General features: G+C 37.0%; 1 protein-coding gene across 2 annotated transcripts in view; it reads right to left on the bottom strand.

Moving 5' to 3' along the window:
- GPAT3 (glycerol-3-phosphate acyltransferase 3) overlaps nt 1-20,752 on the bottom strand; it is a 77,449-nt gene that overhangs the window by 15,086 nt on the left and 41,611 nt on the right. The window contains exons 6-12 of one of the 2 annotated variants that reach the window (XR_005649217.1): nt 19,028-19,121; nt 13,526-13,641; nt 12,224-12,279; nt 11,615-11,700; nt 10,943-11,071; nt 10,382-10,461; nt 6,915-7,115 (exon numbers count right to left, since the gene is read on the bottom strand). Coding sequence is in view for 1 of the 2 variants with exons in the window: in XM_039845632.1 (XP_039701566.1) it covers nt 7,004-7,115; nt 10,382-10,461; nt 10,943-11,071; nt 11,615-11,700; nt 12,224-12,279; nt 13,526-13,641; nt 19,028-19,121 (673 nt within the window). In the remaining variant the exon portion in view is untranslated. Of the gene's footprint in view, nt 1-5,875; nt 7,116-10,381; nt 10,462-10,942; nt 11,072-11,614; nt 11,701-12,223; nt 12,280-13,525; nt 13,642-19,027; nt 19,122-20,752 lie in introns of those variants that run through there. The other variant, XM_039845632.1, reaches the window with a different exon arrangement.

Genomic DNA, 20,752 nt, shown 5'->3' with positions numbered 1-20,752 from the left:
AAAAAAAAAGCCTTTCCACTTCCTCATGTGGTTAGTGGTGTTTGTCTCCACTTCCGGATTCTAAGCTCCTGCACTGCAAATTCCTGTCTTGAAAGCCTGAATCATCACACGTATTTCATAAAGTATGTGTTGAGTGGGGAGACAATATCACTATTTGATAGAAGCATTTTTCCAAAGAGAAGTATTAAACCATGGATTTATTGGGTGAGGCTATGGTATCTCATTCAACACTCCATTGGTTAATCAAATTACTATAGAATCTACTGGATAGGACAGGGCTTCAAAATCATCCCTCTGCTCCATCCTGAACAAAATTCTGGCTGTTCAAGAACAATTTCAGAACTTGTTTTACAAACAACCAGCAATGAAAATTCTTTCCAGTTAGGAAATCTGGAACTCTTGCACTTATGCCAGATTTAGCAACAACCAGACGTCAGGGCTGCCTGTATCAAAAGGTGCTTGCTATAATAAACAGGCCTAACCAAGGTCAAACCTTCAGTCGACTCAGCAATAAGCATTGTCAGGTTGTGCATTCCATAGAGATTAGGCTCCCTCCCTTTTTCCAATCACAGAGCTTGATTCCATTGACATTTCACTCTAGCTGTAGGAATATACTTTTCCATATACTCTTCCTAAAGAATGCTTAGGTATTTACTACCCCAGGCTTTCTGAAAAATATTAAAGGCCACTCCGAATCCCTTGTGATGGTTCTGTCCAAATATGTTTCTTAATTTTCTTTTTTCTACCTGCTTCAGAGGCTTTCCATAAGCCTGGCCTGCTACTTTGTCTTTGTCATTGTTATGCCCCAGACCCAGAACAGTAATGGACACATAACAGGCACCAAATATATGTGTTTCGCTTTATAAAGCTAGAGAAACAGTAATTTAAAAACTTTCCCAACTTAACCTGTGATTTCCAATTGATTTTTTATAATTGACAAGGATGTTTCTGTCTTAATTAAGGGATACAATTTTCAAAGCTTCTCAAAAAATTAAATTCACTAATTTTTTAAAGAAACGTATCATATTTCACCTTGAGAGAAGACCGACTCTTCGTTCCTGCTCTTCCAGGCATCTCACTCCCTAATTATAGTTAATGCTCAAAGGGATTCAAAATACTTTAGTTCATCAAGATAAACTATACATATTCTATATCAAAGCTATTCTTGGCATGTTTTCCAGACATAGAACCAACAGGCCAACAAATAGCCAGAATTGTTATATGCCTCCTACATCAGGGAGTATCCATCACAGGGATTTATGACCCTGTGAAGCACCATCAAAGACCTTAATGAGACCTTAGCCCAGGCTGCAACATGGGCAGTTGCACATTGGCCACTCACCCACAGTGAGGAGACTATCACCGAACTTATAGTTGTTTCCAGCTGTCCTCGTGCTGTTAAGTTATTGTATTCTCCACGGATGTTAAGCATTTCATAGCTTTTCCAGTGTCAGTTCATATCTTCCTACATATCACTTCTCTTATAAAGAAAACTTTCAGCAGAGTATTTAATTTGCAAATTAAGTTATGATTCTAAAGAAGAGTTTTTGCTTTCCTTTAAAAAAATGGCTCAGAGAAACTTTTTTTAGTTTAGAGTTGTTGCTTTCTAGAACTTTTATTTCTACCAACATGTATCCACCCTGTTTCTATACCATAAAAGAAAATAACTGTGACTGCTTCCATATACTAGGGAGAAGAGTATGACTAATTCAGGTCAAAGACTGAGGGAGGCTTATCTCAGAGAGATAAGCAGAACAGAGAGGTCAGCTGTGGGCTTTCACCTCGAAGGCATTGACTGAATCAGCTGTGGGCTTCCACCTTGAAGGCACTGACTGAAGCAAACTTGAGCAGCAGTTCCCAGGACCTCAGGAGCCTAAGAGACAATAGATAAATTTAAAGGCTGCACCAAGGCGGGAAGTCTAACTAGAGATCCTTTCCTTGAAGGTGGAATCTCAAAGGGTGACATCTTTTAAGAAGAAAGTAGAAATCACCCATCCCCCACTCCCAGATGCTAGCCAGGTAAATTGTCAGTGTCAAACCTTAATGCTAAGTGAAAGGGTAAAATAATTTTTACCCTTTAAATCCCAGAGGATTTAAAAATCACTTGGCAATTCAAAGGAACGAAGGAACTTCTTATAAACATAACAACAGGGATGAATCTCAAAAACACTATGCAGAAAAATTCAAAACCACAAGATGGCTCTCATTTGGGTTTACTAACTAAAATGCTCACTATTTATATGACTCAAGCCAATATTTTTAAGTGGCCCCAGATTGCTAAGCCCTAGAGCAGAGGTCAGCAAACTATTTCAGGTGAAAGGTCAGAGTAAATATTTTAGACTTTGTGGGCCATCCAGTCACTGTTATAACTACTTAGCTCTACTGTTGTGGAGCAAAAGCAAACACAGACCATGCATGTGTAAACAAATGCATGTGGCACAATTTTATTTACAAAAACAGGTAGAGGGTAGGATTTAGCCTAAGGGCTGTAGTTTGCTGATTCCTGCTCTAAAGGCCTAAATGAAGATAAAATTCTTTGGATGACAGATCATCATGAAAATTTGCTAAACACACAAAGAAATAAGACTCCATCAATGAGAAGCCACATGAAAAAAAATGACAGCCTTTCAAAAGATTTAAGATTTTGAAATTGTTGGAAAAAATATAAAATTAATAAACATAAGATACTTCAAAACTTATTTAAGTAAGCACATTTTAAAAAATAACTCATGTAAAATGAGAACTATAAAAACTGAAATCAAAAACTCAACGAAAGGACATAACAGCACATTAGATAGAGCTAAAGAGAATTAGTGAAATGGTAAAACTGAAAATTATCTAGAAAGCAAAGAAATGGAAAGATTTTAAAAAGAGATTAAGAGATGTGTAGGATAAAGTGAGAAAGTCTAGTATTTGTTTAATCAGGCTTCTAAAAAGACAGGAAAAAGAAGGAAAAATGGGACAAAGATATTATCTTAAGAAATATCTGAGAACTTTTAAGAACTGATAAAAAATACTAATCCAGATGAGAAGTGAACCAGTCACAAATAATATAAGTAACTAGAAATCCACACTAGATACATCATAGTAAATGGTACAATAATAAAAACAATTATCTTAAATATATTTGAAGAAATACTACCTTCAAAAAAGTAATAATTAGACTGGTAGCTGACTTTTCAGTACCAAATGTGGAATGATCTTTTATGTGCTTAGAAAAAAATAACTATTGATCTGAACACAGACTTCTACATCCTCCAAAAACCTTCAAAAATCAGAACAAAATAAATATACTTTCAGAGAAATAAAAATGGAATTTGCCACTAGCAGACTCTCAGTAAGGAAAGTGATCCCAGATGGAAAGATTGAGTGAAAAGAGGTGAGGAATAACAAAGAAAGTGGCAAAAGTGTGCATAAACATTGACTGTATGAAGTAATGATGATGATGATGATGATGATGATGATGATGATGATGACCACGACAATTTGTGGGATTATATTAGTAATTAAAATGCATAACAGCATACAAATTGACAGAGGGAATGATAGATTCACGTTAGAGGGTCCTCTCATTATTCAGAAGAGGGGAAGGACAGTGATCAATTTTAGACTCTGATAAGTATGCAAGTTGAAATTTATAAGGTGACCACAGAATAAAAATAAGACCACTAACCTCCAATTTAAGTGGAGAAAAATGGATAAAGTAAAAGTAATAAATCCAAAAGAGGACAAGGAGAGGTTTAAAAAATGGAAGAAAGAGAAAGCACAAAATAAAATAAAAATTAATCCAAATATGTTATTATACTAAATATAAATGTTGCTCTCATCCACTGTTGATGGGTTGTATAAAATAGTATATAACTTTTTTGGAAACAATGTGGCTGTTTCTACACTAACTCTGAACATGCTCACAACAGACCGTGGAGCAATCCTAATTCCTGCTAAATACACGAACAGGAGAAACTCTCGAGCATGTATGCCGAGAGCCTACACAAGCATGTTCACAACAAAGCTAAATATAACCCCACTGTCACTGACCGTAAAGGGAATAACCAGTTGTGATTTTTTCATATCTTCCAGGATATAGTTGTGTTCTATTTACTGGCCTGGGTAACAAGTTATGCAGATATCTGTTTTTATCATTGCCTTTAATGTATAACCATATACTTTCACATACACTTGTATTTTATAATTTCACAATAAACAAAAAGAAGTGAGAATGAGAGAAGTAAACTGTCAAAGGCATCAGAGCCAGTGAGTGCTAGAGCCACAGTTAGAAAATGTCTTCATGACTCTTTATCTCACCACCTTAACCATTATTCCAAAATCTAACATCAAATACTACTAGCATCAATCCACTGTTGAAAAACAAAAGCAGTTTTTGTCAAGATCCTTACTAGGACCACTAGTTTTTAGCACAATCCAAGATCCCAACCTCACCCACATCCCATCACAACCAACTCAGGCCTAGCAGGAAGCCATTTAGGTCAGTAATACCACATTTCAGAAACATGACTGAGAGCGACTCTGGTCCAGAGGCCGTCCTCATGACCACAACACATCATGTGTAATCATGAGAAACCAACAGTCAGAAACAACATTCTGTTGTTGAAGATATCAATAGAGTGAGCGAAGTACAACATATGAACCGAGGAGACAATGGCAAATCACCAAGTCGAATATGCTTTGGCAAGTCTGCTTACGGAGGAAAACTTTCCTCACAACTGATCCAGGACTGTTTCCCTATGCTCTGGGTATATTTACTGTTTCATCCGTAGCTACTCATCCAATCTTAGGATGTACCAAGATATTTCAGAAACCCTGGGAACTCCTAAAACCAGATGTCTGTAAATATCACAAGACAAAAAGTTGGGATGAAGAAAAGGCTAACTCAAGAGGCTCAACGAATGAATCTGTGCAAGGGTTAGATAAAATCTTTATCTAATGAGACTTTTACAATTACAGAAGACTCAGGAATACTAAATTCTGGGCACAATATTTCAAATAGAAGAGTTCTGGGAAATAAACAAATGTGAATAATATTTGCTTTCTATAAACATTTTCAGTAACATGGCAATTCCTCAAACAAGTTGAAAACTAGTTGTGCAAGTCAAAGACCTACAAAAGTTCTGATTGAGACAGCATGAGATTTTCTAGTGACTACATGATAGCATTACCAGTTCACAGTGCTCTTATAAAGGTACATTTTATCAGTGTCCAAACAAAACAGCTGTTTGTTGTTCTATCAGCTTTTCTGAGAGTCAGCTAATTAAAAAAGTAGATTCATTCATTCAAGCTATATTGAACATGAAAAGTAAAAAGGACTCGTCTTTCTGAGATTTTCAGTCAAGACCACCCCCAGTAGAGGTTTTTTGTTTTGTTTTGTTTGGGTAGGCGGGACAAAACTTAAAGCAAGAAGAAAGGGAAAGGATGGGGGGTGGGGGTGAGAGCAGCAGAGTAGCTGTCCAGGAAGGTAACTTGTTTACAGATTTTCCTTTTGTAAGGAAAATTGGGATTTTGTAAGGAAAAATGGGATCAAATCCATCTAGCTAGATAAGAATTTATACTGGTAGTGCTGTGCTGGGCCTACTTATAGTCAATTAAGAGACAGTTGCCCAAGTTCACCTGCAAAATAACTAAAGTCTGTGACTTGGCTCAAGATAGAGTCCATAGGGTCAGATAACTAGGTTAAAAAGAAGAAGAAAACAAACCAAAACTAGCACTTCATGTTCTCATTTCCCAGATGTTCTGGTCCAATAAAACCTGACTCTCATTGAAATGAAAAACAAACAATCCTTGTTTGTAATAAGAAAGAATTTAACTTACTCAAAACCAAAAGCAGATAGAGGTGAGGGGGAAATAATGAAAAACACAGTTAGAAATATAGAATTTATTTATATCCATTGTAAGACAGTTTCACATTCTATACATGGTTACCAGAAGAGATATAACACTCTCAGAGTTTAAGATGGTATTATATTGCTATCAAACATTGCTTATGCTGTGTGAGTCGGGAAACACTTATTTTCCCCTTTAAAAAATTTAAGGCTCAGTTTCCAAAAGGTAATTTTACCACTTATTTTCCTGTTTAAGAAACTGGGAAAGTTCTAAAATAAACTACAAAGCGGTGGAGGGTAAGGGGCAGTGCCACAGACTTCTCTCATTCATTCTCCCAGTAAAGACACTCAATGTGATTTTTTTGTTGTTGTACAAGGCTCCTCCTATATGAAAGGTGTTTGCTTACAGGAAATGGGAGAGGCACTGGGTACAGATCTTCAGCAAACAAACAAGGAAAACTAAAAACTTTATCACCAGTTGCTAGGTAAATGTATTTATTTGCAACTTGCCTACATATAAATAAGGGCTCTCACACACAGTATCTTGAACTCACTTTTCTTTGGTAATGCTCACCAAATGGTATTTCTCTCCTAATACACTAGTAAAAAACATTTCCTTTCAGCTTTCAGTTCAGATGGCCAGAAAGTTGTCCTTTCTCCTAAATACTGTCCTACATTTTTCTTTTCGATCTTTCAGGAGAACATAACCACGATGGGACCTCGAACTGAGGTGCAATCGCACTGTTTAAGTGATTGAAAGGAGTGGGAGGAAAAGGCATGAGAAAGCTAATCATGACAAAAAAAGTTTGGGATATTTTTTGAGAATTACCATATCGATGAGTTCCAAAAGTGTTTTAGAAGCACTTTTTCCCATACAAATATTTCATTCAATCAACAATGACATAATCATTTTATAAAAGGCAGTCGACTACCTTAGAATGTAGGAAGCTAATGCTATAACAACAAAAAGGGCACCAATGGTTTCTGTCTCTGGCATAAAGAGGTAGAGACCATCATCCCGTAGAAAAGATTAACAACAAAAAAACAAATAATAAAACAAAACAACATCCCCTCCACACACACACACACACACACACACACACACACACACACACCATTTCTAAAAGCTAGTTTTGGGAAACCAAGTTTTATTGCCAGTCTGGCAATTAGTCTGATTCAGAGTTGAGAGATCCATTGCCCACAATCATCTTGCTGTAGTTCTTTTGCTGCTCTTCCCTAAAAGTGTCCTTCACCTTTGCTCTCTTCAGCCCGCCATCCCTGGGAATAGAAAGGCAAATAAATAAAAGATACTTCCAGCAATAATTTAAGAGGGTTACCTATTAATACATGTTGCATGGTGCAAGATACTTAAGCAGATGGTCAACAATGGGGCAAAGAACACTGGAATTTGGTAGCAAAATGATCCAGATTCCAGTCTCTGCTCTACTACTTACCAGTCTCTGCTCTACTACTTACTTTCAGGGGGGGAAAAATCGCTCTGAGACTTGGTTGAAATAAAGGATAATATCTTTATTCAGTTTCTTTTTAGAAGTTAGGCTTCTATGTTCAATATGTAGACTCTACATTAAAACTAGGATTGTTTACCTACCTTTTTCCCCAAGGAAAATAAACTATTGTAGGTTTCTTTTTTTCATCTAATTGACCTATGTCTTACTAGAAAACCATATGAACGATTTAAAATATACATACAAGAAATGGTGAGAGTATTGCATATGTGTGGATAAGTTCCTTGAAATAAATGGATTAATTATTATTCAGATCTAATTCTCTGTCTAACAAATTGTATTTTCATTCACAGCCCTGTATTTTAAGTATTTATAATCTGCTGTATTCCAAAATAGACTCAGAATAAAACAGCAAAATAATAAGTTGCATTCAACCAGTAGTTAGTGCCTCTGTAAGCAGCATTCCTTAATTCAGAGCTCATGAATCTTTGAACTTGCTCCAGGGTGGTGAAAACACAGATCTGCCTGGGTTATAAGGACTCTGCGTATGCCTCTCATTTGGAGAGCACAAAGATACAACAAACAGAAAGAGCAGGGAGGAGACTGGACACTCTCTCTCCTAATCAAATGTTTTCAATTTTAACTCCCAGGAGAGCATGGATTGAGAATTTGCTTACTTTATTCTGTGCCGGTTTAATTTTAACCCACTTAAGCATGAATGCTTATCAAGTACTCTCTGATGGTCATGAATAAATCATAGGTTAGCCAGTGAACTCAATGCCATGAAGACATTGATCTACAAACAGACACCTGTTTGAGCCCACTGCAATATTCTGGCCTCTAGAGTCAAACCTAAGACACGGTCCACCAGTAAGTCCTCAACTTAAAAACAGATGTTGAGCCACAAATCTTCCAGGGGGTCAGTTGTAGAAAATGTCCATGAAACAAGGTTATAAGTGTCATTAGGTCCCCAGAATTATCCACAGAAGCCTATTTTATCCAAATGAGCTGCCTCTAACTATTCGCAGCATTTAAGAAATAGTAAGAAGGAAGGGAGAGAGAGACAGAAGAAAGGCCATTCATTCCTCCTTTCCTGAGGTCCAGGCCAAAACTGGCAAAAAGTTGAAGTTAACAGCGTTTGCTCTTTAGCATCCTGAAGTTATTTTTATGCAATTCTCCTTCTCAAGCATCCAGCAAACCTCATACTACTTTAAACACCCCAACTGTGACCTGCCACCCCTGGAGACTAAAGTTACTTAGTTCCCCTTTGCAATGGCAGCAGATTTTAGTTCTTAAGGCAGGGAGCAGCCAGATTTTAAAAGCCAGTTTAAGATGACATAATTAAGTTCTCATCTAATATAGGAGGAAACTGATCCAGATATGTTAATTCAGACCCGATGGGTGAGTGACAAATACATCTAGAAAAGTAGTGAGTCTATTTTCTTTTTAAAGAAGAGGCCAGGTTATTAAAAGTAACCTTTTATTATAAAATTGCATATAGCCTGATAAAAAGAAATTGAAAATTTCTGAGGATCAATTTCTAAAAGATTTCATTTAAGCCAATCTGATCAGTGTCTATTCTGCAACCGACTCCCCTCAGCTGTTTTTGTCTCTCAAGGCATTCTTCCTTTCCTTAGTGTCTGAGGCTACTGAGCCAAAACTCAAAGCTTTTTATAATGGCTCAGGGCAGCAGCAGGGCTGGGATGTCAGGTAAGAGGAAAGAAGTAAAGAACAGGAAACAATGAACAAGAGAAAGGAAACCAGTTATACAATGAACATGGACTCCTTAGGGCATTTATAAACTAAGGCATTATAAATTAGGACATTGAGAAGTCTATCATTTCAAGATGTTATGTTGTCTGTAATTTAGTTTCACATATTCCAGCTCAGAGAGTATAATACAAATGTTAGCCTCAACCTATCCTAACTCTAGTCTTGACCTCAGGGCCAATTAGTTGCCCTAAATCAAGAACTCACATTAGAGGTGGTCAGGCAGACATTTAATCAGAAGGCCACCATAAGGCTTCAGCTATCTTTCTCTCTCATCAACCTCCCAAGCTTTGTAAATTAGCATAATGAATTTTAGAAGTGGGTTTTCACTGTAGAAATTAGTGGCTTGTTAACTAGCATAACGGATGCCAGAACCAGGCTTTCCTGGGTAAAATTAGTTGTATTTGAAATATGTGAATGAGTAAAATATTTTAGAGACATTTCTCACTCTTGCATAAAGGAGAATAAGAATCAAGTTAGCCCTTTTTCCAGAGGCTTACTCCCTAAACAGTCTTGGGTTCCTCTGCGGGTTCAGAAGTTCTCAGTTACCTGGCTGATGGCCTGACTCAGCTAGCCAAATCCTGCTCCTCGAACATTGCTGCAATCGTCTCTGATAAACTTTTCATATAAAGTGTTTTCAAAACACCAAAAAAGATAGACAGTAGAGACATCATTAAATTTATAGAACTTGAAGTACGGACTATTTCGCACCATCTTGCTAATATAACGTCTGTGAATGTAGGAATTTAAGCTCCCATTATAATGTAGTCTAACCCTCTCCAATACATACTAAATGTTTGTTTCCCCCACAAAACTCCTATACTGAAGCCCTAATCCCCAATATGATGGTATCTGGAGATGAGGCCTTTGGGAGATAATTAAGATAAATTAAGATTATGATGGTGGTGCCCTCATGATGAGATTAGTGTTCTCATAAAAAGAGATACCAGAGAAGTGGAAATGGCATGTCCAACTTCTAGCCTGTGCTCTTAAACACATGAGGTGTCCTTCTTGTTTTAATTCCTCCCTGTAGGCATTTGCTGAACATACAAGGTAGAGCTGGAGCAGCCATCTTGGACCATAAAGTAGAAGCACATTCAGGATGGTAGAACAATACAGAATGAGCTGTCATGCCAATGTGGACTGCCTGTGTTTAAATGAGAGAGATTAACTTCTATCTTATTAAGCCATTGTTATGATGTATAAACCTTGTCTAGGCCACTACACCTCCAGATAACTAACATAATAAATAACATTATTAAAAGTTTTAACTAAAAAAAGTGATAGTACTTCTGAAAATTTTCTTACCAGGGAAGTTCAGTCAATCCTCCTTGTCTAGCAATAGCAGACTTAACCCTGTTAGCAAACTGGACCGCATCTTCTCCTTCCTGGAAAAAAATTACAAGTACATCCTGGGGATGGAGTCTTCATATAATGCCTTAACATGTCTCACAATCATGTAGATTTGTTTTAAAATATAAGATTCACATTTGAGCTCAAATATGTTCTATTCTCAATCACAGCAAATATTATTTATCAAGAAAATGCAGCACCGTATTAATTTTTTATCATGTATACATATTTATTATACTCTTTAGTCTTAGCCAAGATACAACATTCCATAATATTTGTAGGTTTAATAAATCCATATCAATTATAAAAACTATTATGGAAAAGAGTCTCCAAATATAAATTGGCCTGATTTAAAGAGAAGTACATTTTTAAAAATGGACTCATTTGCTGAGAAAGCAGAAAGGAAGTCCAGCTCTTGTTGATGTAAAAGGAAGACACCCAGGTTTTCAGTAAAGGTTTTCTCACCTTTATCTGATTAGATATAGCACCAAAGATCAGCTTTTATCAATGGCATACCTCTTTTGTCATGGGAGGCATGTACCACACATCGCAGACTATGGCCCAGCTGGTCATCATTCGAAGCAGGTAGCTCACCATGTTGTATTTACTACTGTTCCAAAATGCATCACCAAACTGAGGATTATACTTTGAAAAGAAAGAAGAAAATGCATCCCAGTTATGAATTAAGTGGTGGCTTCTCTTATCCAAGTCAATGTTTTTGAGGTTACAGGCCAACCTCAACCATTTCTATCAGACTCCAAGAAAAAGAGAAGCTTCTTTGCCTGATAGAAATGATCCAAACAGTAAACCGGTCCAGCAACCTTCTCTGACTAGAGCCCCAGAGCACTGCAACCCTGAGGGTGATTTACAGGACTCTGAAATGTCTGTCTCCCCACTTATCTGGAAGGTGGCTGAAAATAGTAACAGTATCTGTTTTGCTTATCACCTTGTCCTCAGTACTCAGGCACTGGCCTGGCACATGGTCCCCTAGTACATAACTATATACATATCAATAGAGACGGAGGAATGATCATGAAAAGGGACCAAATATTAACAACTGGAGAATATGAGTAAAGAGTATACAAGTGCTCCTTATTCTTGCAAATTTTTAATTTGAAACTATATCAAAATTAAGTTACCAAATATCAACCCTTTTTTTATTGGAGGGGGAGGGGGACTCTGTTTTACCTTAATTGCAACTGGATATATGGTCCCTCCTATTTCAAAGCTTCCCTTTTTAAACATCATGACTGAAGTGTTATTGATGCAAGTTCCTACAGGGAAATGAGAGTAGGGGAAGAGGTGGTAGATATTTTTAAAAGCAGTCATTTTTTAAAACAAATTTTTAAAAGAAAAATAATTCAAATTATTCAAATCATATCAAAGTTATAGACATTTTACTACCATTTCACAAATCAATTCCTGCTTACGTAGTAATTCGACAGTTCTAAGCAGATTTAATAACAAACTTTTACTTTACTCTTGAATATTCTCCAGATACAACCTCTTCACAACAAGTGACTATTTCAACACACTTAAAATAAGGACCTTGAAAAACTTATGAACAATACTTTTCTAAATTCATTGCCCAGAAATAACTTCTAAGATCAAAATGTACCACGATTTCCATCAAACTCAAAAGAAAGCCCAGAATTACTAGCTCAGAGAAGGCCATCACATTCCCATAGGACAGCACAGATCTGGACCAAGAATGCCAACTGGAGAACAATCCAATTCCTCATACACTTTTGGTGCTTATCGTTATCAACTATCGCTTGGTAAGCAATCCCATCTTACCTTCAGGAAAGATTAATATGGGTAATTTTTTCTTATCAGCAATGTGTTCTTTTAGTCTGTGAAGAAAAATAAAGGATCGAAATCCTTTAAAAAGAGAGATATGGGAATCCTTTGGTACTCTTTACACTCTACTAAAACAAATATAATGGTAGAGCAATAAGAAGAAAAGAAATGATATATTATTATAAAAAAATAATAATAATAAAGAAATAAGATATAAGTAAAGGAAATAAACTCAAGTTGATCCCTTTCTAAAAAAGTATAAGGATATCTGCACTATTTCATTTTTTCTCTTCTCAGAGTGAGTGACTTTCACTGCCTTCTGACTACTCTTAAAAAAGAATGCTAAGCAGTCATGTGACATGAGCTCTGGAGCCCCTGTGTCATAAGCTTTATGCTCTTCCTCTTGTACTTACATTTCCTTATTTGAAAAATGGGGATATTGATTGCTGGACCTGTCTGCCTGTGACTATTAAGTATAGAAGATTTCTCAAATGAGTCAGGCTGAATTTTCCTACTAAATATGCACCATAATGCTGAGAACAACGAAAGTTCTTCCAGGCTTAGGTCCTGTCCTCCCTGCAGCCAGCTCTATATTCCCAACTGCTCACCACAAGTTTGCAAGGCTGAGATGGAGAGATTACAGATGCCAGAGTATCCCATTGCTAATAAATCTCAAGATAGTGGATAGATTTCTAATCTTAAACAGATTTCAACAAGTACTTTTAATTTTACTCTCAAGAGCATTGCCCATCTTCATGCTTATAGAAGCAGTGACCAGACAGCCTTCGATTAAAGGCCTCGGGCAAAAACCTGTTTCCTAACAAAGGTTTCTGGTAGCTCATCTCCCTCCCAAGCCCCAGAGGTTCCTTCTCCTGTTCCATAAAGAACATTAGCTCTGTCTGTCTCTATACAGATCTAAGTGATAACGGTCATTCAGCAAACACTTACTTAATCAACCATCTATTTATTCAGAGAACAGTTACCAATTATTTAATCTTCTAGGTAGTAATTTTTAACTTTGAAAATTCAAAATAATAGGACTATGCTTAAGTCACAGCAATATAAACTTCTGGGCCTTCTGATCTCATCATATACCCCACTATGTCTACAGAATTAACATTTTTAAAAATCTGGTTAAGACACATGATTTACCAGATAAAGCCAACCACAAATAGAGCTAAACATATTTTAATTTTAATCCTTAGTACCAACCACTCTGCCCTCTTTGGCAGACAGGAAGGCCAAGATTTATCAGATTTTATGCTACCCCAACAGACACTGAGTAATGTCACTGCTTACCTCTTAGTAACCTGGTGTCGATCCTTCATTTCTGAACGTTCAAACCAGACATGTGGACAAGCCTTGACCATAGCTCTCTGAATAATTCCCATCAATCCACCATGAACCTGGCCAACCTAGAAATACCACAAGAAAAAGAGAAAAATGTAAAAGCACAGCTGTCCAAAGAAAGTTTTTTGTGTTTTTTTTGAGTGGGAATAAATTTCTATTTCCCACCAAGAGAAAAGATTGAATTTCTTCTACTGACTAAAGTTCTTAGTCTGTATAAAGGACATGAATGGTCAAATGTAAGCAAAAGGTGTTCTTTAGTGGCACCTTTGAATTTTAAGCTATGTTGCTACACTAACTATACTCTAGCTTTAAAAAGTAGTCAAGATAAGAGAAATGCAAATTAAAACTACACTAAAATATCATTTCTCACCCATCAGATTGAATATATATGCAACAGTTTTAATTGCAGCATTTATTGTAATTGTTAGATATTAGAAACTACCTAAATGTCCAAATATAAGAAATTAGAAGAATAGACTATGGTACATACACCCAATGGAGTACCATGCATCTGGGAAAAGAACAAGGTTGAATTTTATGACTGGTAAGGAGTGATTTCTAGGATATATTATTAAGTTAAAAAAAGCAAATTGCAACAAGCAAATATAGTGTGCTACCTTTTATATAAGACAGAAGGGAAAATATACACATATATTGTTTATTTCCACAAAAAGAAAGAATAACCAAAACCGATGAGGTTGGAAACCTACATAGGTAGGAGGGAGTGGGAGAGAATGAACGTGGGAGGGAGTGACACTTCTATGAATATGCCTTCTTTGGTCAGTTTTGATATTTGGAAGCATATTGATGTCCTAAATATTCAAAAATTAAATCAACAAGGATGGGACTAGCAAACTGAAAGCAAACCGAAACAAATGAACCCAACCGTATTTCAAATGAATAAAAGAACAATACTAAAGGAAGAAGGGGGAAAAATCCAAGGAATTTATAAAGACAGTATTTGACCACACATCCAACATCTTGGACAAGGTACCAAGAAGAACCGTAAAATACCTTAAATTATGTTTACAACATTTTTTTTTTTGTAATAAAACAAGTAAAGCAATTCTAAAACAATTTTGGCTGTATTATAGAATTGAGAAAAGGAATTCATATTGTTGGGAAATAGAATATTCACTGTGAAAAAAGGGAGATACAACTATGGATTGGGAGAAAGCAAAAAAGAACACTATGAATGAGATAAATTGATATAGACTCAGATTTCCAATGTTGTATCAATATTAGAAATCATATTAGAAATATTAAATATAAATTACTAAAAATATATTGCACATGCATTTTTATGTAGAGAGACAGAGAGAAAGCCAATGTATGAGAATGAAAATGATAAAGCAAATGGGACCAATTGTTACAATACGTAAACGTGGATCGAGGGCACATGGATGTTTTACACGACACTCTTACTATTAACAACTTCTCTGTAAATCAGAAAATGCTTCTAAATTTAAAAAAAAAAGTAAAAGTTTTTGTCTAGGAGGGAAAAAACAACTTTGAAAAGCCACTGAGAGTGAATCTTGAACATTCTTGAACATACAGTTTATGTTGAGCCCAAAGAGGCCAAATGTGACCGCCAAAATAGCAGTACAGTTTCCTCCTACTTCTGCCCTCCTGCCTCCGATTTAAATCCAAATGGCTTTAGGTTTCTATCATTCAACCCACTGGAATGTTCGCAGGTACTATGCTTTTCTACATTGTGGTTAATATTGTAATTGCAGTTATACACAATCAAAAATCATGGAAGAGAGTTTCCAGGTTGGTGAACAAGAACCCGTCCACGGGCCACCAAACCAGCGTCAACGTCCATAAAGATAGATGCTCCTTTGTGCAGGACCTCACCCTAAGTCTCTTCATCTGGCTCTTGGTGTTGAATCAATGTTTCATATGCTCAATTGATCAGGTTTGACCGCTGTAAGACCTTCCAGGGGTGGTGATAATGAGCAGTTCACCATCTTGCTCCTAAAGCACAGGCACGACCACCCTTACCAGGCAACATAGCTGTTAAGAAAGCCCGCACTTTCAGAAGAGGAAAAAAAAATGGCATAGATAAAGGCTCTGCTCTGTTCATCCTTCTGGCGACCAAATCAAAGTTGTGACAGAAATAAGGAGCAACAGCAAGGAAAAATCACCTGAGATCTAGATGAACAAGCCATACAACTAGGGAGAAATCCAAGAAATCACCCTGCAACGGCAGAAGGAGGGACGGGGCGAGGACGCGGGGCTGCTCAGTCTCCAGCGCTGAGGAGGCAGGCTGCAGCAGCGGCAGACGCCTCTTAAAGGGGCCGTGTCCGCAAGCGGATTTTCATGGTGATGGACCTGCTCGCTCTGAGCACCAGTGCCAATTCGGGGGCACCAGGGACTTACAGGGAGACATTGTTGAGTGAGGGCCGAAGTGAGACTCGCTCTGTACAGAAGTGCCAGCGATATGCATTGTTCCTTGTTGAGCCCTCCCCACTACCAGTGTGCTGGACACAGTGCCGCCATAGCTATGACTCATCGAACTGGATAACAGAGGTCGCTCTGCCCAGAGGATTCCCTGAAACCTCGCCTACCCCAACCATATCCAGGTATATCCTCAGCGAGTCATGTGCTCCTTACTGAGCAGTGCCTAGACTCACACTGGAGGCAGCTGGCCTCGGTTTCTGGTGTGGCCTTTTGAAGGAACTATAAGCACAGCATCTGTGGATTGCTTGCTGAATCTTAACAGATGGTCACGGAGGGGCAGAGGACTGGGCTAAATTTGGCCTGCAGCTGAACCCCTCTCAGGACTGTGCCACTGGACACCTACTTCACAAATCCACACTAATAAGACCGGGAGACTTAAGAGCTTTGCTTAGTACATAGAAACAGACACGGAAAGGCAGCCAAAATGGGAAGACAAAGAAGTAGAAACCATAAGAGAGAACAGAACAGAGATCCAGATATAATGGAGTCAAGTAATCTAACAGATGCAGAGTTTAAAACACTGGTTATAAAGATGCTCAATGAACTTTTAGAAGTATAGAGAACTTCAACAAAGAAATAAAAAACAAAAATAGAAATGGAAATTATAAAAAGGAACGAGTCCGAAATGAAGAACACATTATCTGAAATGAGAAGTTAAATGGAATAAACAAAGGAATAAACAAAGTGGATAAAAAAGAGGATCAAATGCCCTATCTAGAGGATGGGATAGCCAAGGACACACAATCAGAATGGCAAGAGAGAAGATGCTAAGACTATAAAAATAATTTAAGGAGCATATGAAACACTATTAAGGCTCCAATAATCCATCTGGTTGGTGTACCCAAAGAAAATCAAGATGTCGAATAGCTGTTTGAAGAAATAATGATGGAAAACTTCCCTACCTGGTGAAGGAAATGGACATAAAACTCCAGGAAGCTCAGAGAATTCCAAAAATCAGGGATCTAAAGAGGCCCACACCAAGACACATCATAATTAAAATGCCAAAGGTTAAATACAAAGAAAGAATGTTAAAAGCGGCAAGAGAAAAACAAATAATTACACATAAGAGAACACCCATACGACTGGCAGCTGATTTCTCAAAAGAAACTACGCAGGACAGAAGGGCTTGGCAAAAAATATTCAACAGGATGAAGACCCAGGATCTACAACCAAGAATAATTTATCCAGCAAAGCTATCATTTAGAGTTGAAGGACAAATAAAGAGCTTCCCAGACAAAAATAAGCTAAAGGAATTCATCACCATCAAGCCAGTATTACAGGAAATGTTGGAGGGGGTTCTCTAAGAAGAAAAAACATGTATCAAAAACAGAAATAAAGAATGGTAACAACTACATTCCTATCAATAAGTACTCAAATGGGAAAGAATTAAGTGCTCCAACTAAAAGATAGATAGGATAAATGGAAAGGAAAATAAGACCCCTAAATGTTGCCTATAAGAGACTCACTTCAGATTAAAAGACACACCTAGACTAGAAGGAAGGGGAAGGAAAAGATATTGCTTTGATGGACCTAGAAGTAATTTAAGTCAGACAGAGAAAGATAAACACTACATGATTTCACTTATATGAGGAATCTAAGGAATAAAAAGAACAAACTAATCAAAAACAGACTCACAAATATAGTGGACAATTTGGTGACAGACAGAGGGGAGGGAGGTTTGGGGGGCTGAAGGGGTGAAGAAGAACAAATCAGTAGCTGATGGATGGTCACGGGGATGGGGAGCACGGCAGAAGGAATGCAGTTAGCATTAATATGTTGGCTAGGTGGAGGGTCAGGGGAGGGAGGGAGCAATTGGGAGAATCATTAGAACTGCCAATTCCCATGTCTATTGGTTAAAACTGCCTTAGATTCAGAAAGAGCCCAACTTAGAGAAATTTTAAAATGTGTTAAAATGTGGTTGCCCATGAGTTATGTATCTGAACTTATATTTTAGACAGATTGAATACCTGGCAGTAAGTGAGAAGTTTTTACAAAGGTCTTCGAAACCCTCTCAGTGATTGTATGACCCATGGATAGTCATATACCAGCACGAGCGCCGGAACTTCCTACTCTCCTCCCTACAGCAGACACTTAATCAATAATGGCTCCCTTTCTATACCTTCCCAGAAAAGCACACTTGACCATGACTATCAGTCACTGAAGCTGACAAGTGAAAAAAAAAATCCATCTGTTCCCCCTGAAGCCCAAGCTACCACCATGAGATATGAAAAGAAGATTCTCCAGGATCCCCTCTATCATACTATCTCACAGATCATAAGGCATATCGACCACCACAGGAAAGGACATTTTTAATCCATAATTTACCTGACTCAGACCTAAAGAGGGTAAAGGAAACCTTGACAAGTTTTTAAGGGCAATAGAAAACACAGATTAGAAAAAAAACTGGAACGTGGTTCATCCCATGAAAAGGTCTTTTGAGGTGTTTGATTTTACTGTGGGCTTTATGGCTTGTTGTAGTGTTTTCTTTTCATTTCTTTCCCCTTGGAGCTGTAAGCAAGAACTAAGAAAGGCAATGTGGTATAAATATTTGCCTTTTTTTCTTGATGTTCATTATAGAGCCAGATTTTTTTAATCGTATATTACTCCCTAAAGGAATACAGAACTAACTCTCTAGTAAGAGATCTGAACAGCACTAAGGAAGAAGACTTTAATGTCTCAGAGTGTTATTAAACATCTTAGGGATTTTAGAAGTAAAATGGAATCAACTTTATGAAGTCCTATCAAACTTAAGTATATCTACATTTCAGTAAGGTAAAATTTTTATTACCTTAAATATAATGGCTATTTTCTTCCTTTTTCTTGCACTATATAGTTTCATGTAAATATATTACATAACATATAGCTACAATAGTATAACTCGGTCACTTTCTAACATAAAACTAACTTTCTAACGTGTGCCAAAATAAATTAAGTTTGAGCAATCCACAGAACATAGAACTCCTTAAAATATCACTGAGCTGATCTTACCATAGCATAGCATCCATCCGTTGTCAAGATCAAAACATCTATTGGAGAGGTATGGTTGGCAACACAAATGCCTCCCTTCTGGGGTCTGTATTGCCTGCAATTATAAACAATGGTAAACACTAAACTTTGAAAAATGGCCACTATTTGGCAGAACAGCATGTAGAGGTTTCATTCTGTTTAAAAAATTCCATTAAACAAATAAAGTTTTGATGTAAATGGGCCCATCTTAAAAAGGTTATCTCTAGGCTATAATGCTGGAGTTGGGGTAAGAATATAGGAGAAGAAGCCCTTGATCTTCCCTTTACATATTATTATGTTGTTTTCAGTAATAATCATATTTTCCTTTTATGATAAAAAAATAATTTTAAAATATTAGACTGAATTACAAAGATTCCACAACTTTAATAAATTTTGTGATATTTAAGTTTCATTTATTTTATCATATTTTCATATTATTTCTACCTTCATAAGCATCACTTTTAGAGGCTTCATAGTGATCCACAGAGTAAATTTAATATAGTTTCCTTCCTCTCCCCTATTCCCCTAAAACAGAGGTTGGCAAACTTTTCCTATCAAAGGCCAGACAGTAAATATTTGGGGCTTTGCAAGCCAGCCAATTCCTGTCAAAACTGCTGGACTCTGCTGTTTTGGCACAAAGGCAGCCATGGATAACATGTATATGAATGAGCATTGCTGTGTTCCAATAAAACTTTATTTACAAAAAACAGATGGCAGGCCCCATTTGGCCTATGGGTCAATAGTTTAGTTTGCCAATCTCTGTCTTAGAGTTCAACCAATATTTGACACTAATGAAGTAGTTTTCTTTGGGCCTATACAGAGAAGAAAGGGGAACAAATGTATAACAACTTTAGCATGTGTCCTCTAAAATTAGAAGCAATTCTATAAAAAGTTATAAACTTCTCTCCATGTAATTAGAGCACCTTTTCTGTAAAAGATATCTCCTCTATTCACACTTTTACCAAAGCATTTTCTTCTACTCCTCACCCCAAAATTCCTAGCCTAATCACAAAAATCATAGAATTTTAGAAAATAAGGGGCCTTTGATGTTAGTTAACACATGGAAAAGCCAAATGATAAAATGTTTCCCGTCTACAAATGAGACAGAAAGATCCAGTCAGTAAAAAATAGGCCTGTTTTAGAGCTTATAAAACAACAATGTTAAATGTAAAAAGAATAAACAAATAAAATTATTTAATAGAAAATAACTCAAAAACAATCAAAACAACTTCTACTTAGGTAATAACTTCATTTAGCTACCTTTATCCTCTATGATTTAAGGGTGAGGTAATAACTTCATTTAGCTACCTTTATCCTCTATGATTTAAAATGTTGTGTCCTGTTGCAAGGTCCTGTTACAGAATTTCAGAGATGGCAGGACTGAGACAGGAAACCAGGTCTCCAGACTACAAGTCTAATCCCCCTTCCACCACACAACAGGCCTGTCACCTTCCTCACTGCTTAAGTCAGACAGGTCCAGTTCAAAATTTGCCATGTACTAGCTACGTGACCCTAGACAACTAATTCCAGAGCCTCCATTTCTTCACCTATAAAACAAGATAACAGCACCTCTCATACAGATGACCTGTGAGAAGCACAGGTCTGGCCCACATACCATAAATGCCCATTACATGTTTACTAGTATGTTCTTTCTGTAAATGGATTGCTTTTTAAAAGTGTTTTTGTGCATCATTATGTCTATGATGC

Source organism: Pteropus medius, unplaced genomic scaffold (assembly GCF_902729225.1).
Source record: "Pteropus medius unplaced genomic scaffold, Ma_sr-lr_union100, whole genome shotgun sequence".
Taxonomy (NCBI): Eukaryota; Metazoa; Chordata; class Mammalia; order Chiroptera; family Pteropodidae; genus Pteropus; species Pteropus medius.
The sequence above is the reverse complement of the archived record's forward strand: the minus strand, read 5'-3'. Positions and strand labels throughout refer to the sequence as shown.